This window comes from Pectinophora gossypiella, chromosome 3 (assembly GCF_024362695.1).
Source record: "Pectinophora gossypiella chromosome 3, ilPecGoss1.1, whole genome shotgun sequence".
NCBI classification, from domain to species: Eukaryota; Metazoa; Arthropoda; class Insecta; order Lepidoptera; family Gelechiidae; genus Pectinophora; species Pectinophora gossypiella.
This window is the reverse complement of record NC_065406.1, coordinates 17,871,047-17,895,918: the sequence shown is the minus strand read 5'-3', so window position 1 is coordinate 17,895,918 and position 24,872 is coordinate 17,871,047. Positions and strand designations below refer to the sequence as shown.

General features: G+C 42.5%; 1 protein-coding gene across 1 annotated transcript; it reads left to right on the top strand.

Annotated features, from left to right (window-relative positions):
• The first annotated feature begins 438 nt into the window (after positions 1 to 438).
• Positions 439 to 23,721, top strand: LOC126381242 (cadherin EGF LAG seven-pass G-type receptor 2). The gene is made up of 16 exons (XM_050030747.1): positions 439 to 619; positions 3,974 to 4,188; positions 15,873 to 15,962; positions 16,332 to 16,528; positions 16,888 to 17,088; positions 17,508 to 17,735; positions 18,035 to 18,226; positions 18,557 to 18,730; positions 19,183 to 19,329; positions 19,787 to 19,989; positions 20,233 to 20,353; positions 20,776 to 20,918; positions 21,170 to 21,363; positions 21,851 to 22,134; positions 22,485 to 23,127; positions 23,337 to 23,721. Exons 2-15 carry the CDS (start codon positions 4,134 to 4,136, stop codon positions 22,551 to 22,553), a joined length of 2,298 nt encoding a protein of 765 aa, XP_049886704.1. The 5' UTR covers positions 439 to 619; positions 3,974 to 4,133; the 3' UTR covers positions 22,554 to 23,127; positions 23,337 to 23,721.
• The last annotated feature ends 1,151 nt before the right edge of the window (positions 23,722 to 24,872 follow it).

Below are 24,872 nucleotides of genomic sequence, written 5' to 3'. Positions count from 1 at the left end.
ATTATTATTAACATTATTATAGTTGCTGAATCCACATTATTGTGGTGTGGTGAATCTATTACAGCCTTGAATCTGGTCCGCTATAAATCTGCCGCAAGGTCTAAATACGGGCACGCATTTTATTACTCCAACGTCGCCAATCTGCTCTAGGCTAAAAAGAAAATGAAGAGCATTTACCATTGAGTGAGACGGACGGCTACGAGTTATTAATACAAACATAACACTTCACTGTAAGTTACTTATGTTCCACGAGGATATTCTGCAAGAGGAGTTGCAGGTGTAGGTAAATGCGCGCGCTGGCCCGTGGCAGCCGTGGCACCCCACCCGCGAGCCTTTGCCTCTATTCGCGCCAGTCCTACTCGTCGGTCGGTTGCAGCGCGCGTTTCGAACTTCGAACGTCCTCGCTCGCGCACTAAACGCCAAACCAAAACCACGCGGAACGCGCTCAGCGTGAACGGATACCAAATTTTAAAAACGAGCTTTTTTGTTTAATCTAAATTGTATCGTTGTTTATAAATTTGTTTATAGTGAGAAGTGTATTGTTTGTGATAACAACGACATTGTTGGATTTGAAATAATTAAGAAGCTTTCCAAGTTTGAAAGAAGTTTAGAACTTGATGTAAGTTCTCTTTTCTGATAGTTTTCAATACAAATTATTTATAATGTACATCGACGAAGCTCTACATTTACCAATTATTTTTGATACCGTTCGTTTGTGAAAGGGAGCAACCATATCTACTTACATGTGAAAGGTTGATGAAATACCGCAAGTTGCAATTTATCTGCTCAGCTTGCGTAAATTGTATACACATAGGAAAGAAATCCTGTTGATAGGCGAACTCAGAATAGGAAGAGTGAGTGAATACAGTAGGACTACTACAGGTAGCGAGACGGTCGGGCAGAGGGTGTGCTTTCCGCTCTATTGCGGCGAGGAACGAGGGTCGCAGCCACTTCCGTGTGGCGCTCCTGTGCTTCGCTGCACAGGTGGCAACACTGTTATTTTGTCCTAAAGCTTACTATCCTGGTGTCAGAGTTGAAACATTTACATTGTAATAGACATTCTAATCAGTTACGTGTACTTACGTTGAGTTAAGCAGACGTAAGCACTATTTGCTATTGCTTCACTTGCAGGAGTTATCGTGTCGTGACGAAGATGATAATATGGATGTGTGTTATGTGACAACAAGTTTTATCTCTCTAAAATCTTGAAACTTTTTATCTCCCTCGAAACCAATTTACACATGAGTGTTGTATGATAGCGGGAGATGTTCACATAAATTATCATAAATAGGTACTTACTTCAAATATGGCGCATTTCTGTATAATAAGTGACGTTATAGTAAGCGATGTAGTAAAATATATGATTCCGAGCATGACGTGCCGAGCAACGGTCAGGCCCAGATAGAGGCGCACGCGCCGATGCCCACCGCAGCTAGATGAATCCTTCATCTTTCTAATGTGTATAGGTAAATACTGTAAATTAACGTAACGTTGCCACGGAAACCGAAGGTAGAGCATCTGCCTTATTTCCTACCTGGAATGTTGTACCAACCTATAAATGCATACCAAGACAATTTACAAAGGGATGAACAGAAAAAGCGAAAAACCTTTTTTCTACTTACATTAACACCGCTTTAACGCTTACTTTTATTTTTTTTATTTTCTATTTCTTGTGTTGATAGCAGTGTTGATACCCTTTTTGATCCCACTGCTAGGCAAAGGCCTCCCGTTGCTAAACCCCTAAGATATACAAATGTTACGGGTGGTTACGGCAGCGCTAACCGTCTGTTCCGAGCCAGTTGGTGTCGACGGCGCGCGACGCACGCGCCGCCAGGGATAACCACATAGTCTAGAACACATGCGAACACCTCTGTTTAGACACAACGCACGCGAACTTTTCTCACCAGATTTTAAGTATAATTGATCTTCACACCCTTATGATCGTGGAGTGTCTGCTATAGTCTGATTAATACATTGTTAAGTAAAATAATCACATGAGTGGATATGGGGTAGGTATTCTAGACTGCTTTCTAGTCAGACACAACTGGACACGATCAGCCATCGAACCCGACCCATCCAATGGTCACCGCACCTGAGATTGCTCAATTTTGGTTATCGGATTAAATCAACAAGGGCCTTAAATAATTATTCACCTGGTTAACTTAGACTGTAAAAAAGTGGTTGTTTAATTCGTCGTAGTAAGTAGACCATTAATAGATAACTTGGTTATCGGATCCTCGACTATTTGAACAAAGACTCTTGTGGGCAATAGTTTACAAGTCTTCCTTGAGAGGAGAAGCAATCGTGCAAGATGTATCGCAATATCGGTTGCAGGTTATAGTCAGCGGGCGTGACGCGCCGCTCACCGTGGCTGTGTGTCTCTGGGTATAATATCTATATACACGAGGGGGTGCCGCGACACATGATCGTGGGCACTCATGTGTGATGTAAGGACAGGTTCCACTTCCCGTCCCCGATATCATTCTGTGCTTTTTGTTATCTACAACTTTCATTGCCGCGCCCTTTGATAGCACAGGAAGTCGGCGAAAGACTAGAAACCGCAACATGCAATCTATACTTTGATAATGTTATGGTGAAATGTTACACTTAAAGTTAACAGTCAACTAAAGTGGAAGATTACTTATAATAAATTTACCAAAGTATTCACTTCATTATTATTTAGAACCGGTCATTTCGTTCATGCCGACAATTCGTCGAGAATTTAACATGTTAGTTTCGCTTCAGCTGGTAAAAGTGGAGTATAATCCCATCGCCAACCACGGCGCATTACTCGCTCTCGATTAAACTGAGTGGTGACCAGCTGGACGGATGGTCGGGTGGTCGGGCGGTGTCCGAAACAATGCCCGAATGTAAATGACTCGCGGCGGAAGAAAGCGAAATCGGCCCGCGATGGCTGCAGCGATTTTGATGATTTTTCCGCTTTCTAAATACAGCCCCACGAAGCTCGCACGCGGTGGCCTGCTAGTGTTATACACTAATTAGAATATTATTAAGTATTTATTGCAGATTTATGAAATTGTGCTCTCGTTAAATTAAGAATAGGCATGAATTATCAATATATCTAATGCTACATTGAGAATTGATGTAACATAAACCACCAATATAGTCTAGATGCATGACGCCATATACATGGTACATAAGTAGATAGGAAGTTAGTACTTACCTATAATAATATCCTTTCCAGCCGCATTTGGCCATGGCAACACGTCTCCAATCTAAAACCTTTACTTATACATAGGTTGAACAGTAGAGGGTCCGCAAATCTGTAGTAGTTTGTTTTATACCCACCTTACGATTGTCCGTGATTCACTACTAGGATGAATCAGTTGCATGTAAAAATCTGCAAGTAGGTACCTAGTGTCATGTATCACCGTATCTGATGACAAGTGAAAACAATACAGCGATCAAATCACCACCTGTTGGTTATCGTCCCATATCACAACAAACGTTGTAGCGTGTGCGTTATCTTAACTTTTCACCGTTTAACTGAGAACGATGTTAATTTGCACGCTGGTACCATCGCACCATCGTGCTCTCTAGAAAATAGCGCTCCTTAAGTGAACAATAAATAAAATTACACATTAATGTGACGTGTGATCATTAATCACAAGATTTCATTTTCTTATTCATTTTAGCTTGTCGAGTCAATTCTGATCTACCTACTCACATAAATCAGTTTGTGTTCCTTAGTTTGGTTTGGACATTACTGGTTGATCACCCCTGGTCACCGCTAACTACTTACTGATGTAAGTACGTGGTGGTTACGTAAAACTGCAATTTTGAAAAATATTTGTTGGGCAGGGTAGCATGGGGACAATTAAAGATTAATGTTACTTAGGAACGATGTGTTAAAAGTTATGAATAATAATAATAAAAAACCTACGACACATATATATATATTATGACTGTAAGGTGTTATCTCAGATTTACATGTTCTTGTGTTATTGCTCAGAGAACGACGCTGCAACATCCAGCAGTAGCGGTAGAAGGCACCAGAGGAGGATAAGTCACAGCGGCAGAGGTTAAAAGACAATAGAAGATAGCAGAAGGAGTCAGCAGCCGGCGGGACGCCGCTCAGCCAGAGGGAGGCATGCGGGCGCGGTAGCCGCAGCATGGCGGTCGCGCTCGGTCTGGCGCTGCTGCTGGCGGCGCGCGGCGCGACCCAAGGTCAGCTACACATGCACTACTTACAATAAATTATCTATTTCAGACTATAATAATATGGATTTTGTTAGGTACTCTTACAATGGCATCTTGAAGACTATTATAAATCTATAAACGATCTACAGGAACACCTACGTATTCACACCGTCGCTATGTATCTGCTGTGTATAAGCTCTCCGTAGCAATGGTTATATCCAGCGCTGCGAAATAGGGTTGTCCGTCCAGCCTTTCTGCTGTCTTATTTACAAGCCGTGGCTTTCTAATACTATCAGTAGGCACTTCCAATACATTTATGTGAGGTGACATAATAATAGGTGTACTATCTCTACCATTTTGCCTTTGTTCTTCCACCCCTACACTGGTGATGATTAATTATTTTAATTAATTGTTTAAGCTTTTAGAAAGTCATATGATTTTTCTATTTTTTTTTCTAGGTACTTAGATGCAATGTCGAAAACTTAGCTAGCAATTTCGTAAAAGCTAAAAGTAACCTAGACTCAAGAGCTCCGACATACGAGTAAATAATACCTTGGATTTCGCCAACGTTGATTGAGGCTTTGAACTGTCAATTATAATAGCAATTGGTCCGTGTTTCCAATTCTGTGTGTTATTGCTCTACATTCTATGGCAATAGAGTACCTAATTGCGGCACGCAACCTCAAGTCCGACGGTCAAGAACCGAGCGCGATCCATATTTCACGAATCAACTTTAATCGGTAATCGACATTTGTAGTAAATCTACAGCAATAGAAATGCGTAAACATCTAACATGGTAATAAATGACATTATAATTCTTATTTATTAGTGTTTTAATTGACAAGAATAAGTACATTACACATAGGTACTTAAATGAAACAGTTTGTACGGGGTTTAAATGGTGGCTTATTATTTCATCACGACGAGGTGGACCGGTAGAGGGTGGACTACGGAGCTTAGTCAGTACCCGTAGTCTACCCAGGTGGACTACGGGTCTGCTTCGGTATCCGTAATTCACCCAGGTGAACCATGGGTCAGGATAAGTGCCCGTAGTCCACCCAGGTGAACTTGCTAGGTGTGCTACGGATCAGGAAGGGTCCACGACTGATTAAGTTCATACATTTGCCCTGACAAAGTGGTCAGAATTTAATTGTCGAGTTTCTAATACTTTTGAGTTTGAAAGACACACACGATTATAATAGGCTATTACTTATGGTCCCTGACACTATCTGTGATTCAAAGTATAAAAGGCTTATGCGTTTCCGGCTTCACACGTACCTACTCAGACACGATAAGTCTAATATAAGCTAGTCTAGTAGTGGATGTCACGGGCAATTGACCGCGACGACCGCGTGTACGACCGGCCTAATACATTTTCATAGAGTGTCTGCTCATTGCGGCTAATTGCAATTGCACTATCGTAATTGCAAACTTGAAATATTTTTCTGCACCTAAATCATTAGCTTATGACAGGCGTAATTATTTCATACAAGTTACAATTCTGAGTGAGGCAAAAATAACAAGTTACTTCAGTACTATTTAGTAATATTTTATAGCCGAAGGTATAAATCTTTAATCTAGGAGACAGTAGAATCCTCCAAGCCTGCAAGAACACTTTTGTATTCTTGTTTCAAACACAGAGCTTTCATACTGAGGTGTTCCTTCAAGCCGTACGTAACTCTATAACAGCTGTTGTGATCTGATTAAAACTTACTCGACAACGTCTGTATCGATCGTATGGTCAGTACTTTGTACCCGTAACCTATAACTGCATTAAAAATAAAAGTCTGATTCTTGCAACTGCTCTGAGCTGCAGTATCTAAACAGCAGCGTCGTCGCCTGACCCCTTGTTTGGCTGCATGCCTCACGTCGAGGCAGCGAGGCGGGGCGAGGCCAAACTTGACACATTTCGTGCCGATGTTCACGAGTCCACTCCACTACCTCGTAATATGAGCTGTACCTGGAAGGAGTTCATTGCTTCGGTGAATACTAAAGAAATAGTTATAGGGGTAGTGTTATGTTTCAGGATAAATTTGCTATTTATCTATATCTTTTGTTATACTTATAATATATATATTGTTATTTGTTATAATTATATATTATGGTATATTATAATATGCTAAGTTTAACAAAGAAGCGGAGCGGCGGCGTGTAGTTTCAAAATGTCATAAGTACTTACTGAAAGTTTCGTGTTCCCAAACTTTCCTCAACGACATTCGATACTTAATCCCAACGTTTTTAAAGGTCAACAGTGTTTCGCAATTCTTCGCAACCACGTAAGATGGTCACCCCACGCGAGGGGTCAACGACCCCGCGAACAATACCGCACCACATCGCATAATGGCTAATTAATGAGTGCACGGCTCAGTGCAGAGAATGCACCGACCGCTAGCCGCTAGCCCGGGCCGGCACCGCCCGCCGCCCGCCGCCCGTGCCCGTAGAACACATTTGCATACCTCGCCCTACGTGGTACTACCTACATCCTCCACAACCAGCTAATCCATGCTAAAGACTTGTATTTCCTCGTTTTTCCCGCATTTAGCAACCGTGTACAATTAGCTTTTGCAATTTAACGATCACATTATTATTCAGTTTTCAAAATGTTTCATTTACTTAAATTGATTTCGTAAGACGAACAAGTCGCGAGGAAGTATTATGAAATATGTGGTCATCGGTTGGACAAGTAAATTGTTGACGGTGAAGAAGGTACGTTGTTCTGAAGTAATTAAAAAACGGGTTTAAGAGCTGTAAAGCTAGTCATGAAACCGATATGAATGCGATAATAACATAGAGCAGTTTGTTTTTGCAACGTTGCAAACAGCTACAATTTTATAAACGTGCTATTAGTTGTTACAACATGGACACTATTGGACACATACGTAAGCGGTGCCTGGTCCCGTCACAAACGATCGTCTTCCTCTCCGCCTGCTGCTCGCTACCAGCGCCCGCGCCGCCGCCTCCGCCATTGTTGTCACCACCGCCAGGGCCGCCACTTCCTCCCATTCACACCCGAATAACTGTTTACAAAACTGTTTCATTACACCAGGAACAAAGTGACCTAATGGGAAATTGCATAGCTTTTAGCGCGGTATTCGTCATGCTTTTGATATGCCGCTGATTTTATAAGCAGCCGACAGGAAAGTGGTTTATTATTTGATCGTATGACAGATGTCACACTAATACCAGTAGTGGTTTGAAATCAATGTTGTTGTTGATTAGTTTACCATCGCTTCTTCCTTCTGAGGGTTGAAATTATCGACTGTCCGTGTTATCAAGAACCCTCAAACTGAAACGATTTGTTATAATAAATAATGTAAGTAAGTATGTATACTTACCTCTCGTTTTAGATGGTCCGGTGAGGATGTACCGTCCTTCTCCCCTTACCTGCCGGCACCTGCGAGATGTATGATGTTATTTAAGTGTCGGAAGTTCATTGTTCGCTTGCTTTGGCTATTAATTTTATTAAACTCGTTATTTCCTCCATACGTCTGGCTGTAATTGAATGCGTTCCTACCGTTCCTACCAAATGATATATGTTCCGAGGAGATAAAGACGCGGCTTTTAAAATGGGATCTGACGGCAACATTTATTTGATGATTTCATCGCCCGCGGGAAGTTTTTACTTATCAATAAATTGATTCCGTAATGTTAAAAGATTGATTTTATACATTAGGCGAGGCAGATTTGGTCGATCTATGGACAGGAAATGATGTATTTTTATTCTGGTTTCGACATCTCTTTGTTGAGTTATTCGCGTATAATTGATTTTTTGTAATTTTGGTACAGTCGTTAATGTGGCTAGATCTGTTTACGTAACTATGAATATAATGAGTCTAATTCGTCCGTCACACTCTCTCCTCGCGGCGGCGCGGCGGGCCCGGAGCGGCGCGGGCGCACTTTGTTTGTTTACGCCTCATCCTCCACTGTAATTGCCCTTCTTTTATTAGAGCAGAAAATATTTCAACCGCTTTTTATTTTAATACAAATTAATATAATGACCTTTTACGAAGGCGTGAGACTTTTGTGTTTTTTACTCAAGATTTTTACTTTCGCAAAACACAATTTTACGCATTGACTTTTGCACACTTGGAACCGTAAAATGTATTGTGTTTAAAAAAATACGAAATAGCTTCTGAGTTTTTGTGTTGATATTTGCTTACTAAATGCGTAGGCTCTATTTATTTTTTTAATTTTACTTAACAATATCTAACATTACTTTCGCGGAGTAAGCGCGAACATAAACTCTACGATAAGTACATACTTGATAGCTAATCAAGTAGGTACGGTCACGAGCATTAATATATATACACTTTGGTACCATGTGTAGCGATAAAGAAGAGGAACTCGATAGCAATTAAATAAATTTAATGGGAAATGCAATTTAAGGAATTAAAACTATTATAAATTAACACGAACATAGATAAAAGGTAACCTCACCTACCTCCGTTGATCAACGAAAGTTTTTAAAGATTATGCCAAAAGGAACACCAAACACAAACGATGCCGCGCGGGGCTTTAAGAATTTTGAAGAAGCTTCCTAAATAAATATTCACAAATAGCGGAAATAATATTTAAAAAAAGGTTCTGGAATATAAAAAGAAACAAAAGCAATTTGGTTCTTCGCAGCCGTAGATATTCCGTCGATCCGTCCGTCTCGAAGGGACCGTTGAAGCGATACAGCTTCAGGTCAGGAAACGGGTAACGGCAAGTGACAGGAACCGCAGAGTCGGAGCGATCGTAGCGACTTCGCAGTCGCAACTCGAATCATATATAGGATCCGTGGGGATGGGGCGGCTTCGCACACGATGTAGCTCCAGGTAAAAGCCAAAACCCAAGGGGATTTCCCTTATCTACAAAGATAAATAATAAAATAGAAAAAAGGAATCAAAGAAAAAGAAGAAAGAAGAGCAAACCAACACGAACTTACCAGGGAAAATGAAATACTATAATTATAACACCAGAAATTACGTTTTACGTTTCACAATTAAAACAGCACATTTAAAAACACATACAGAACATTAAATTAGATTTTCCAGATAAAATACAAGAAAACCAATAGTCAGCCACAAAGAATATCTCTCAAATGTCAAGAAACAAACAAACAAACCATGGAGACAAATTCATATTTCAAATTTTAAATATAGCATACGTCCAAAAAGCCAGAAAAAGAAAACTTGATAAGCAAAAAGATTGCGCTGCAGCAAAATTACGCTGCACATGTTACATTAACTTTTTTGACAACTTGAACTGTAAGTCTCACTAAATGTCAAATAGGTACGTTAGTGCGACAGAGTCCTAAAGTGGGTACATTATATTGCTCATGACTGTATATCTTACGTATTCTCATTAAAGGGCCATATGACAAATTCACTGGTTGCTGGTTGCTTATTGCGTCTAGGTTACTGAAAGTGAAAGGATCTGTGTCTAGTAATAGCTCCCGGCTTATCGCGCACTCCGGATGTCAGCTATCAACCTGTATAAAGTTATAATAACAGATTTATTACCGGCAGTTCTGTAATTTACTACGTTATACCTAGCTTGATAATCGCTCTGGTGGATCTTTGTGTGTTCTTAAACAGTCGTTTCTATGTGACGCGCAGTTATTATAATTGCCGATGAAAAAGACATCAACGAGAGCATTTCTTGAAATATTATTTATTAATTTATTATTTATTAATAAATTATTATTACGGCCTCCGTGGTCCAGTGGTTGAGCGTTGGGCTTACGATCCGGAGGCCCCGGGTTTGAATCCCGATGGGGACATATCACAGAAATCACTTTGTGATCCCTAGTTTGGTTAGGACATTACAGGCTGATCAGCTGATTGTCCGAATGTGAGATGATCCATGCTTCGGAAGGCACGCTAAGTCGTTGGTCCCGGTTACTACTTACTGATGTAAGTATGTAGTTGTTACATGAGTCACGTCAGGGGCCTTTAGCGGCTCAATAATAACCTTGACACCAGGGTTGATGAGGTTGATATTACACCTCACAACCCAGACGATAAGAAGAATAAATTATTATTTATTAATTCTTGAGGTGTTCATCGAACTTTTAGTAACATTTAGTAATCTGGTGATACATATAACAATGTCAACATTTTCCTTCGAAATATCTTTATTTGCTCACTTGGACTCCGATCACTTGGGCGTGAGTTTATGTATGTATGTATGTATGGACTCCGATCACTTTGAGAGACTACATACATACATACATAAACTCACGCCCGTAATCCCTAATGGGGTGGGCAGAGCCACAAGTAATCAAAGACAACTTGCAGCCACTGTTGATACGAAGTCCAAAGATGGATATGATGAACCTTATGGTGATAAGGGATCAGCCTATCGCCCATAACATTAGTCCATCATGTTAGAGGACACAATCCCTCTGTCGGTTTTTACGACATGCCCGGGAAGAGAAGCAGCTGAACGTGTTCTATGTTTTTTATATGCTCCCAGAACAGCATAGAAGCAAGCGAGACTACATAGGTATAGATAACCAACGAAATACAAAATATGTTTGCGTACATACGTGGACAAAATCTTTAATATGAATAATTTAAATATGTGTTCTCTCTCCTTAGAACGAATACAGATAAGTCGTATCATTAGAAATAGGTAGCGGGTCCGCGCGGCGAGGGGTCGCGAGCTTCCGAGCGTGGTTCCGGCGCAGGTCCAACACAATACATTGGACTCTTACAACCGCAGCTGACTCTATTGTGGGCCGTTGAAGCCTTCGTTACTTATGTTTACTGTATAGCCAAGATGCTATATAAGTATATACGATAGAATTTCATATAAGTATAAAAAACAAATAATGAAATGAAATTGATTGAATTGTAGATAAAGAAGCTTATGCTATACAATTTCGGAGTACGTCAGTAGCTTCTTGTTGTCGATATTTTCTTGTAACTGTTAACTTTTTACCAGTTAGTATTTTCTTATAGAAATTGTTTAGTTCTGCGTTACTCCATGTGAAAACTACGGTAGAAATCAAGAAACCTAGTCCAGTGTTAACAACTTAACAGCACCTCTTATGTTATGTTAACCTACATTCACAATATTGCAACTATAAATATTTTCATGTTGTTCTAAACTTGTTTGTTTTGCGAATAACAATGGTCTATAGAAAAGAAAGTGATTTACGAATACGTTGTACAATCAGATGAGGTAATCGTATGTAACATCTAAATAAAAGAAATCGTTAGCATTGTTACGGTTACGTCTTATAAAGCACCACAAAAATTTCTAAGTGTAGGTACTAACAGTAATTATATTAATTTAATTCGTTGGTTGAATAATGGCAGGAAACTGTCCATCAAATTACCTAATATTGTATCTGATATATAGAATGAAAGTAGTCTGTATTCTGCATTAGGTTCGTCAATAACGTAATGACAGTGTTCAAGCCATTAACTCCATGCGAGTGGATCGGAAACGCGCGCCGTGCCGCGACAGTCGCAACACCACCGTGACCAGATAATTTGATAACCAGATAATAGATGATGTTCTAAACTTTCCAAAGTCGCCAAAGTTACTTACTAGTTTCCAGCCTACTTGTAAATTTTAGGGAACCTTATAGTTTGACTTAATAATTAGTTTAATGAAAAGAGATTTAATTTCAAAATAAATGTTCTGAGTAGCATTAAGTTAAAGACTTAAAACTTCTAAAAACACTAAAGACTAAAGAAATTTAAGTATATTATAATTATTATGACAACATTTATAAATACGTTAATAATATGGACTACTTATTACTTACTTAAGTATTTATTTATGTTCACACGAAGCAATCAGTGACCATGTAAGGTGTGTTTACGTGTAGTGCTTCACACGGTGGCAGTGAACTTTTTTGAATTATTGATGCGAGTGTGGGTTTCCACTGATCATTTGGAATGGCTTCACCCCTTTGTTGGCGTGAGGTCCTGTCTACACGCGACGATAATTTCAATACATGTTGAACGCATTGATAATATGTGTTCAGTATGCACATATGGAGAATACATTATTATTATTGACTGGTAAACGTAGTGCACTGAAAGACCTAGATACAAACTGTACTCAACATTCAATGTTCATTAGATTAAAGTGCAATCAGTCTTCAATTTCAAATGATTAATAGAAAGTTAAAATGGTGTCGTTCCAATTTGGTACAATATCTGAATTAAATGAGAAGAAACTTCACCCAAATAAAATGGTTAAGATATTATGATCTAGCGAAGACTGCTACACATGAGAGCACCGTTGCGTGGTTGGTCAGTAAGTATGAAAATGAAAGTTGCAGTGGGCATAGAGCCCGTCCGCGCCCCACATCAGGCCTGACCCGCAGCCATTTTGAATTGCAAATGCGCCCGCGCCGGAAGCCGGGGTAGGGGAGAGTATTTATGTGTACCTCCGCTCCACTTGTCACCTGTCTCCCCTGAATTAACTCGCGGGAACGAACTATGCTGACCTCTTTCTTGACAGTTAAGAATGTGATTCACAAGTGTAAGTGAGTCATTTCGTGAACTAGGGTGCTGATGGAATAAAGATAACGAAGACACGGCGATTTTGGGTGTTTTTGTAATGGTAGACAATCATGAGTCATGAGTATTTACGTATATTTAATTCACAGATATGTAATATTTTGTGCCATTTGATTTCTGAAAATGTTTAATGACGTTATGCTCGTTGTCTTCTAGGGCAGCATTGGAAAAAATATAAGTTGGAAATATTAAAAGCCCCTTTCATAAAAACATTTGTGTATAGAAAATTATATTGACGTGATGTTACGGTGTCCAGAAGGCGGTGCGACGTCGCAACGCACGCCGACGGTGGCAGCCATCGCGCTGTCGATCCGGTCGCGCGGTGAGTGCCCCGACTGCCCGTCTAGAGGCGGTTAGTGCAACATTGGCGATCAGACGATTGTAGATACTGTCACTTCGTTAATTAGGTACTAGATACGTAGTTTTATCTCATGTAGTTACTTCCATAGTAGAAGAAACCTGAAGTAGAGTTCATACGAGCCTATTGTTAAACAACGAAAGCGACAAGGTACCAAAAGGTCAAATGCGGTTTAATACGCGTGGATTTCTTCTGCCATGGCACATGCACGTAGATAATCGTTTAGTTGTCACTTGTATTCGTTCATCTGTTACACATTAGATGTTTGACATTGGGTATAGCCCACTCAGCAAAGCAGTAGGTATTTACCTAGTATTCCTCGTATGAAGTAGAACCCAGGTGAATGCAGCCCACACCCCGTTATTTAAGTAAATTGCCTCCTCGCGCCTTGTGACCTGATTCCCGGCGTCCCGCGTCCGCGTCCTGCTAACTTCCGCGTACGCAATTACTTTAACCCTCCACCTGCATTACACCTGATTGAATTCTTACATTGTTCGCTTATTCAAACTTTTCTGTTATGGACTTTTGACATACATACACACAAACTCAATACTCGGTATGTAAGTCCTAAATGGAGTAGACAGAACTGAAGTGGAAACAGTAAGTATTATGAAATAAAGTGAATACTTATGGCGCAAACAAATTAATGCCCCAGTTGTGTGCCGCTATCATACTTTTACCGATCTTAAAAGGATAGATCTCCTTTGAAGGATTGTGTAAATTGTTTTGTATTTGGTAAGACTATGAATGAAATGAATATTATGTACTTAGTAGTTAATACTGGAACGTACCTACGTTAAATAAACGTACTTACAATGTAAGATAATAAAAAGTAGAATTACGCCAAAACTTTCGATCTTCTTCGAGATTTTATTTGGTTCAAATCCACCAGCTTTCTTGTACATCCACAGAATTATGTATAATTTGACTAGGTAACTATTTATAATTTTGTGCACACGAATATGTGATTTGTGATGTTTCTAGTTTGACCTGATGCGCCGGGGCATGAATTACATCCAGTACGGTAATAACACCTCGTGAGAGCACAGGCCACAGGCCACGGGGCACTTTCCTATGACCGACGGTGTGTGGATTAAGTATTATTACAATTATTAAACGTGTGAAAGTTCACAATGTGTTAGACCACACGTAGGATTTATTGCCTGTTACGTCACCGCAAAATCTGGCTGCTTCAGAGGTCGACTTTATATAACTAACACTCATTGATATCTGTTTTCGAAGCTTTATGTTCTTGACCCTGTTACCGATTAAACACGCATTATGATTATTTGTGTCAAACGTATTAAGCAGGACAATGTAGGGCACCATCATTAATATCATATCGTAGAATCGTTCATGTAGAGCAAGTGTAGAGCACTACCCACGTATCTACTATTTATAGAACAGCAATTCTTGTTGAAGATGTTTTTTTTTAAAGAAGCATAGTACTTAGATCCACGGTACTAGTAATGGTTTCTGCGAAGATGGTAAGATGCGCCGGCGCACGTGCGGCCCCGCGCGGCGGCGGTCGCGGTTCGCCGCGCGCGCCTCTGTATGTTGTATCTACTTTTTGCACAATCACAACACTTTTTTTATACCACTGGAAACTTATAGCTCACACGCAAAACTCCATACAAGTATACTATATGAAGGATGTTAAGTAAGTAGACGTAATTACCCGTGAAAAATACAGAGATCCTTCCCGTGATATTATGTACCTACTGTGTACCTACCTAATTTGTTGTTAAATTTCGCAATATGTTATCCACGTCGCGAGTTTCCCTTTATTCCCATTTAGTCCTTCCTCGCCACCATTACATTTACATACCAATAAAAAGTTCATTCCTCCCTGCAAGGAATGAAGGTAACTAATTACTGACATTGTTATAAGCCTCAATCTCGGTCAGTGTTTGCTATAAAATATTACCCCGCGGGCCGCGGCAACCCCGTTTAAAAAATACGTAATATTTCTTGAAGGCGGTAAACATTTTGTTTCCTGTGCCAGGGCTGTTGCCCGAGATAGAATTTTCAGGAAAATCAAACGTAACTAGTTTGGTTATTTAAGTGTTGAAGTCACTGTAAATATTTCAAACTTTACATAACATTGCTTTATTGACCGTAAATCCTATTAACTCAATTTGCAACTCTATTGTTACGATTAAAATTACGTAAACTTGTTTAAAGATATTTCATGATACTTTCACAAGTAGAAAGTATATAGAGTCGATAATTTTGTTAATTTCACATCTCAAAATTTGATTACCCAATAAATCACTGGTGAACAACCCTGCAAGTTGTACGGCAAGGAAATGCCCTCGCTTGACCCCGTTCCCCGCTTGTCCCCGATAGATAGCCACCGGACCACCCCCACCCCTGAACGTCGACCCCCATTTCACCCCCACCTTCCACTACGATATAATGTTTAATTTCATTGAAAGCACTCGCCTCGCTATCATATCACAACTTGCTATTGAGTAGTATTGACTTATATTGATCTGTCATTAGCATTAGGTAGTGGACTAGATTTCCTAAAGATTAATTTCTAGAAAATGTTTATACCATTTAGTTTTCTGCTTGATTCATTATTATTATTCTGACTTAAAAAAGATTTGATTAGAATCGCAAGTGTAGGTAAGCGCCAACTATAGCTCGTAACACGCTACTGAACCTCGACAAACGGTTTTGTTTGCAGAATTTCCAGAATGTGCCGCATCCCCGGCTCAGTGGGCATTGTTGATTACTCCAATGTAATGGCCTTATCATCTCTGTCCTGTGATTGATTACTCGTCATAAGGTGTCGGTGTGTAATGGTGTGTGTGGTGTTGCAGCGATCCAGGACAGCCGCTGCTACCTGATGAACGGGGGCGCCGTGGAGAGCTTCTTCATCAGCGAGGACACCCCCGTCGGCACTGTCATTGGTTTGTTACCTCTATTTAATGAACTACGTGGATATTTTGGACAATCCCTGTAAGAACAAATACGAGAATAAACCAATAATTTATAGATTCGTCAAAGCTGTACCAAACTTATTGATGGAAATAAAATTTGAATTTGAAATGATGTGAACAATCTGGAGATAAAAACAAATCACTGTAATATTGAAATAAATAAGCGCCCATATGTTGTATCAAGAATTTACCAAAATGTAAAGATTAGAGATTGTGGATATTTGTTTGATGAAATAGGAAAATCCAAATAATTACGAAGTTGATTTTTTGAAATCCTATCGCCTCTAGTGTGCAAGTAATATACTTTAACAGATTGAACAATTTGTCACATTCGCTCAGGTACTCTGAGCGTGAACGGCGACCCTGGCGAGGAGGGCAACATCCTGCTCAGCCTGCAAGAGAAGAACGCCGCAGTGGGCATCGCGCCCGGCACCAAGAATGTGACGCTGCTGCGCGCACTCGACAGAGAGGAGAAGAGCGGCCCTTCCAACGTGTATGTGAATGTGAGGTGCGACAGGCGGAGGACCACTGATCCCGTACGTATCGTCCTTTACAATGTCTATTCAAAAATGCACTATCTTTTAACTCGTGTGGAGCATAAATCTTTCAGTTTTGTTCCATAGATAACAAGGCTTGGTTTAGTTTAGTCCCAAAATACTCCGACGGATCCACCTCAATTTCTTCAGTAGGTTCTTTCGTCTTAATAACAGATCTACAGGATTTTGTCCAATACTGTTCTGGAATTTGAACATATAAGTGAAACTGTACACATGTTTGTCGTATTAAAAACCTATTATTTAAACTAAAGTTAGAGAATAGAACCAGTCAGATACTCCCTCTCCACTATGAGTCCTCTGACCGACTTTATTGATCACTCCAAACCATTCGCCCACAGAGCTTCATAATCCCGGTGTCGGTCCGCGTGTGGGACGTGAACGACAACGCGCCCGCGTGGCTGGGCGCGCCGTACCGCGTGCGGCTCAGCGAGCTGACGGCCGTGGGCTCGCGCGTGCTGCCCGGCATCCGAGCTGTTGATAAAGACCAGCCCGGACCGCACGCTACCATACACTACTCCGTGTTGCCGGGACCTAACAGTGTGAGTGCATCTCAGAACACACAGTCTATACTACTAGTGACCGTTGATCACACGCAATATCCCAGCGATAGATAGCAGTCAGCATTCAACATAATATTAATTATGTCAGCATACTAGCAAGTGATTCATATTTTCTTTGCGTAGATCTGTCGTACGTCGCATATTTACTTTAACTGTTAGGGATTCTGAACGTAGGTATTTTTACGTAAAGTATTTCAATTTTAGATATTCAAATACGTACCCGTCTCGAGACCCACGTTTGAATTGCTTCCCCTAAAAGAAATGATACTTAGATAAAAACATTAGTTTACTTCAGTCTAGAATCGCTATTAGGCCTTGAGATCCTAATATGTTGAGCTATAAAACGTTAAACATACAACTAAAATTGCATTACTCAATCTGTCACTCCCATCTTCCAGGAATACTTCGGGTTCGCAAACGAGCTAGACAGCGTATTAGTAGTAAAGAAACCTCTAGACTACGAAACACTCAACAACTTCACATTAACCCTTCGCGCGCAAGACCAGGGCACGCCGCCGCTGCACAACGACACGGAGTTGCGCGTCGAGGTGCTGGATGCGGATGACCAGAACCCAAGGTTCTCGCACGACCACTACACTGCTACTATACCTGATGACGCTGAAGAAGTAAGTGGTTTGAATGAAAGAGCATTATCAGGTTTATCACGGTCGATGATTTTAGAGTAATCGAGAGTTACGTTTCAATTTCTCAGAGAAAACAGGCTAGTAATTTCATCTTCACCATTTATTTACTGTGATGATTTAAAAACCAAAACCTTAAGGAGGTAGATAATATGTCTTTGTTATGTTCAATTCGATATAATTATACCGATATTAATATGTGGGGATACGATTGGGCATTTCTATCCAATGTCCATGTTAACTCTTCAGTGCCACAGAGAATGACTCGTCAATATAAATTTCAGGGCACTATCCTGGAGACGTCCCCGGGCCCGATCGTGGCGCAGGATCAAGACATCGGCATCAACGCACCGCTGTACTACGCGGTGACGGGCGAGCGGCGGGAGCTGGTGCAAGTGGACCGGGACACTGGCCGCGTGGCCGTTACCCGGAGGCTGCTGGAAGCTGTAGAACTGCCCGTCACTGTCGTCATCAAGGTCAGTCGAACCCATCACCTCGTGGCGTGGCCTCGTTTATGACGATAGATGGCTTTTAAGGTTTATGGGCAAAGGCCCCTCACGCTTTTCTTTCTGATCACCCCATATCATCCTGCCATATAGTTTGTCTCGAATGGTCTCGATATCGGCGGCTTAGACGGGTCCAATTAGTCTCGATGCACACGGAAAGGTCTATTTCCGCTTCAGTTGCTTAGCCTACATCAACTAACTATTTAATAAAGTTTTGAGTGCTTATTGAGTCACTTCATTGCTATCGAAATGTTGACTCGAGGACAGTTTGTTTCATGACGATTTACTGGTACATTGCAGGCGACGCAGGTGGACAACCCGGACCGCTACGCGCTGGCGACGCTGTGGGTGGGCCGCAAGTCGGCGGCGCTGGCTCGGCCGGTGCGCTTCTCGCGGCGCGCCTACCAGCTGGCGCCGGCCGAGGACGCGGCGCCCGGCAGCGTGCTGGCCGTGCTGCACACCGAGCCCGGCGCCGTGAGTGCACACACCACATACGTGGCGCCTGTCGACGCCTAGAACCCGCTAATGTACTTGGCACAGCGCGACGCACATTTAAAACTTCCAACGGAATACCGCTGAATCGTTGATACTATTGTCTGTTCGGTACCTCGAAACATCCTTTATTGGCCCCGCCAAAGACAGATTACATGTATAACTTCAGTACTTCCATTAAGTCATTCTACTTACAAAATCCACAAGAAGATGCAGCTCTGGTAAACGCACCGTCTGTGAATCAATACATCCGAGGTTCGCGTGTAATCTATCGCTATCTATCAGACAATATAGAGAGATATTCTCTTCAAAAACGTCAGATTTTGGTGGACTAATCCAAAAGAGGTCTATGGGTTTTATTTATTTTTAAATTTGTTGAATCTGACCAAGGTTAATAATCTTCAAACACTTAAGTACCTTTGATTTGTTATCAGAACCCGCTGCAGTTCTACGTGTCAGACCGCAGTTTCCTGGAAAAGTTCGCGATCAACAGCGCCGGCGAGGTGGTGCTGCGCAAGCCGCTCGACTATGAGACCAAGGACTTCTACAGCTATCAAGTCATGGTCACTGATGGGGTCACTGTAAGTAGCATTATATGCTTTGAAACTCCCTCGCAGTTGAAGCCCGTTGTTTTAGAAGCCCAGGGTCATTAATTCCTTTTGCATTCTGAGGTAGGTTCCACAGTGGATTGCGGTGGATGGGAATAACAAATGCCAAAGCGAAGGGAATGAGAGAGAGAGAGGAAACCGATTTTTAATTAATTCAGAGTATTAAACATAAGTTTGAGAATTGGCTCAGTAAGAGGTACTTAAAGACCTTTACATAGTAGGTACGTAATTTGGACAATAATCTAATCTTTAAAGGGAGATTTGGTTGGTCGGCAGAGTCGGAGTAATACATTATTGTGTTTTTTGGTGACAGTATGACACAAAGATAACTAAGGACATTCTAAATAAGTTATTTATTCACCTTGTTAACGGATCACTAAAATGATCTTGGCGGGAGACAACCGGTACAAGGAAGCATCCTGTATTGCAGAACGACACGGCATCCCTGAACATCTCAGTGGTGAACGTGAACGAGTGGGAGCCGCGGTTCCGCTACCCGCAGTACGAGTTCCGGCTGGACGACGCCGGGGGCGGGGGCGGCGGCGGGGGGCTGCTGCGCGTGGGCCGCCTGGACGTGCACGACGGGGACACGCCCGACACCGTCACGCTCACGCTGCGGGGCGCGCACGCAGAGTATGTACTTACCTTCCTTAAAAAAAAAAACTCCCAAAAAAAATATTTCTAGATCTACGTACCTGTCTGTCTGTGTGTAATTCATCAGTGTTCACCACGCGTGTGTTTAGGATATTTTTTACGATATACTTACTTCTTTATAATTTAACTCATCTTTTGAGCGGCATGTAGAAATTTAGTGGGAGTAAAGGCCAATAGAGACTGATGATAAGAGTTTTGAAGCAATGTTCCGGGGTGTTCCAGCATGTTCTACATCAACTCCAGCGGCGAGATGTTCCTGCGCGCGGAGGCGCTGCCGGCGCTGAACACGTCCGTGCTGCACGTCGTGGCCACCGCGCAAGACTCCGGGGCGCCGCCGCGACAGGTGCCGTATACTTAATAATTCGCTAGCAGGGTCATTCGTAGCATGGTCTTCGGCTAATATTTAGCGAGGATCGAGGATCTTTTTCAACAAGATTTACAACCAACATGCGAGCACATGAATGTTAGAGCACGAGTAGGAGTACTCTAATCTCAAGGTAAAAGGGACCTTCGTAGAGGACGCACAGCGCCAGTTAAACGATTGCTCACTGTCACAGATTAGTTTTATTGGATGTTCTCTGTACGGGGGGATACTTTCGGGGCTATGCCTCCTGAGTGTGGCGGTTCTCGCCCCCGGGACACGGGGTTTGCCCTTCCGTAGGCCCTGTCAAATCTGGTGGTGCCGCCGGCGAGTGTGCCCACCAGGTCCTGGTGAGACCCTTGATCCTCGATGCGTTTGGTGTAGTGTGTGTGGTGTGCCCCCAGACGTCGGTGCCGGTGCTGGTGCACGTGGGCGAGGCGCTGCGCGCGCGGCCGGCGGCCCGCGGCGGCGTGCTGCTGGGGTTCGCGGGCGCGCTGGCGCTGCTGGCGGCGGTGGTGGCCGCGCTGCTGGCCTACATATACACCAGGTGGGCCTTTTAAATCTTTGCTGATAACCAGGAACTGCTTGATAACGCCAGACCGTCACCCAACAATACTAGCTAATCCATAAGCCTACCGACTTTTGTGGGTTGTGAAGTCGATAACTCGAAGACTAGTCCGAATTGGTCTTGTGCTATTCTGGCTATTTACTACCTGAAAATAGAGTTTACGTATTTCCGCAATTATTCAGGCTTTACCCCGTTACTACAATACCACATTAACGAGGATGTCCCCGCAGCCGGCGCCGCTCCAAGGCGGTGCAGTCCCCCCCGGGCAAGCCCCCCGCGCCGCCCCCGCCGCGCTCCCCCCCCGCCGGCCCGCTGGCCAGCTCGGGCTCGCTGCTGAGCGTCAGCGCGGGCGCCAGCACCATACTCGCCAACTCCTCCAGCAGCCTCGACCTGCGGGGAGACACGCTGCCTTCTAACGGAAACGGTAAGCAGCTTATAAGTCACTCATAAAATTATCATGTCACGATTCTACCTTTTCACAGCAAAAGCCGTGATTCAGTTAAATTTGCTATTTTCTTTCTCTCAAATATAAACCTCACGAACGACGCCCTAAGTCGTTGTACTGCCTCTAATGCAGAGACCAGAATTATTTTATTCAACATAATTAATCATAGAGAAACTTGTTCAAGGTAAATTTTTGAATCTACGTAATTTCGCAAGTTAATATGCACCCTCGGTAGACCTGTCTTAAATTTTGAACCGGTTGAAAGTCTGGTTGTTTCCCATTTGTTCGTCGACCATGTAGTGTATGCCATCCGAGGCAAAATACAACAACTCACGTGCAATGTATAATAAACTTGTGCACCTAGAATTTTAACTCGTAGTGTAACTGTGTAAGATTGAAGCTAATTATATTACTTGATCTACAAATATCTGCTCTTAACTTCTCACCAGGCGTAAACTTTCCACAGGCGCTACAGTAGGGCGGCAATCAGCGCGGTTTCCAAGCAGTAAAAGCAAAGTAGCACCCGCGCCGCCCACGCTGGGGCTGCCCTCCGTGGACGGGGAGGCTCCCCCCAGTGGCCCCGGCAGCGGCGGGGGCCCTGGCGGGGGCCCCGGCGGGGTGTCCCTCATGTCGGACCACCTGCGCGCCGGCGGCGCGGGCCGCTCCGGCGTGGCCTGGCCCACACACACCATACCCGCGAGGGTCAAGAAGCTCAGCTGGGACGACGCCACCGCCGACGAACACCACAAGGTATGACCCGTTTGGAAAATCAGAGGGCTTTGGTGTATTATTCTGGAACCACATTACTCATAAAGTTGTTTTGATAGAAAAGAAGTAACCTAGATATTCAAAAATAAAATATTACACAATTCGGAACTTACAAATTATGTAGGTATTGCACACGTAACCTTCGATTATGTTACAATGTTCTCAAATGTCGCATCGAAACACGGCACCCAGTACAGTAACATTACACTAGTATCTACAATGAATAGTCATCACGTGAAGAGTAAGTGTCCACCCCACGGCCCACTGCTAGAGCCCCGCACGGCCGCACGCACGAGTTCAACCAACAAAAGAGAACATCCGGCCCGTTGCAGGGCAGCGCGCCGCTGGCCGCCAGCAACCCCGCGCTGCACGACCACATGAACCTCACCGTCTACTTCTGACCGCGCCCCGCGCCCGCGCCCGCCCCGCCCTCACCAACCCCCTGCACCCCGCCTACGCGCCCCAAGCCATCAACCACCACGTCCGCCTCCACCCGGCACAACACGCAGTTCATTTCCAACGAATGACCCCCGACATACGACCTCTCACCACGTCTAGTCCTATCGTAATGACAAATTATGCGTTGCCAAATCCGACGAATGCTAATTATCCTAATACGTATTATCAACACAATAACAGCACGGATCCAAACGTTGAAATAAACCGTCCCTTTCAACCGGACAACTTCCCCTTAACTCTAGTTCATCCGTTGCCGCACACTCTAAGCCAAAACTACCCTATGCACCATCCTCCCGTAGGTAACTCCCCCCTGTCCTTACCGTGTTCCCCTCAACACACCCCCCACCCGTCCGCCCCCCGCCTGTCCCAAGTGGACCCGGTCGCGGCGCTGTTGACCCGCACGAGGGCCGGCAAGGGTCCCCCGCCGGAGTACGCCACCATCGACCCGCGGAAGCTGCGGCTGCGACACCTGCGGCCCATCTTCACGCAGAAGCCCCACACTGACGGAACCAAGAGGTATGCAAATGTTTAACCCTACATGTTGTCTTCCTCTCGTTATATTCAAAATAAATAATGGAAACTAACGTAATAATTACATAAGTAATTCTCGTTATATCTGTTACTCTATGCAGAAGTCAACCAAAATGGTACACGCCAAACTTTGGCAAACGCCCCTAAAAAGTGGGCAGAGTTATACCTAATTAAACCGAAATATTTATTTTCAGTCCCAGCTCAAGGAAGGATCATAATAAATTATCAGGGACGGGATGGAGGAAAAAGCGTTAAATGGTAAGAAAACGTTTCTGAAACTAGGATTGGATTTGTTACGTCCCAGGGCGTGTTTCACAACGACTCGAGTGTTACTCATTGATTAACAGTTTGACGTTCCCGCGCCCGCGGCCTCTTCCGCTTCCACTACTAATAATTGTATGTGTGTGGGCGGCAAAGCTGGCTGCGGGTACTTCACTTAGCTTACCATTTACCTACCAAATACATCGTTAGTAGATACATTGTCATAAAAATATAATATTATCAATCTTTCATTCAATATGTGAGGTCCTTGTAGGTACCCATATACTTACCTACTTAAAATACGTACGTATATATTTAAAAAATAACGCATTTGAATTTGTAATTTTGTAAATATGAAAATTAAATTAAAACCTTTTGTAGATACTTAAAATAAGTTTACCTAATATTTGTAATGATTTACATTATTAATTTTGAATGGATACTTATTCTTTGTTAATAAATAATTTATTAGATATTAAGTTATTGATATTGTAAGAGTACGAACTGTTATTATAATGTTTTGTTTAGAAAACGTGTTTCAATTTCTATTCAAATAGGTACGTGCTTACCTACTAACTTACACTTTATACTCGGAATTATTATGTATGTGAATTATATGTAATCCAGATGAAAATTCATACGGCAAAATATGCCTCGTTTTCACAAAAAAGGAAACTGAAAAACGCTCGCTAGTTTATAAAAAATATAAATACCTAGTTATAGTTTGGATTCTAGCGATTAACACTACAATTTTCTTAATTTCACTTAATTCTGAAATACCTAAGTATTTAAAACTCATTAACCCCAAAGCCTACAGACGGATATTCAGAATCCGGCTCGTTACCGTCACATACAGCAAACATTGCGACACTAACTAAAATTTACCTTATTTCACTTACGAGAAAACGCATTTCATTATAGAGGATGTGCTGACTCACTTAGCGTGCACGGTTTTCTAGCAGATAACATCTACTTAAGACTTAAAGACGAAACCATTAGCTTTTGCTACGCCTATAAGCAAAGACTCGACTGAAGCCGCGGGCAACCACTAGTGTCTCTTACAACGACAGCATAAGAGTGTGATCCGAACTCGACCTTGTAACGAAAGTGGTTGTTGCATAATCAGCTGACTGGGCGCTCTGCGCTCGGAATGCCTCGAGAAAGGATTGAGTAGCTTTCATAACATGTCTTTGTTGTTTATTGTCAGTTGAAGGCACACTGACCCCAGTTACACCCGGATCCTTATGCCAGCAGGTCTCATAAAACGATAATATCAACTAATAAACGTGCTTAATATGAGTATACGTACTTACCAACATATTATTAAACACGAAAAATTATAACTTATGCCTTAGGAACTGCTTCATAAATTGAGTAAGTAGGTAGGTATCTACTAAGTACCGGATAAGTTCTGCTCATATCTTCCTGGCTAATAACCTGTTCATGCTACGTAGGTGTTTGACCGAACT

Bases quoted from the DNA above. Each gene is read 5' to 3' on its own strand.
- LOC126381242 (XM_050030747.1), top strand. From the start codon at position 4,134: ATGGCGGTCGCGCTCGGTCTGGCGCTGCTGCTGGCGGCGCGCGGCGCG. The intron at 4,189-15,872 runs GTCAGCTACACA...GTGGTGTTGCAG, and splicing joins GGCGCGCGGCGCGACCCAAG to CGATCCAGGACAGCCGCTGC. The intron at 20,354-20,775 runs GTGCCGTATACT...GTGTGCCCCCAG, and splicing joins CCGGGGCGCCGCCGCGACAG to ACGTCGGTGCCGGTGCTGGT.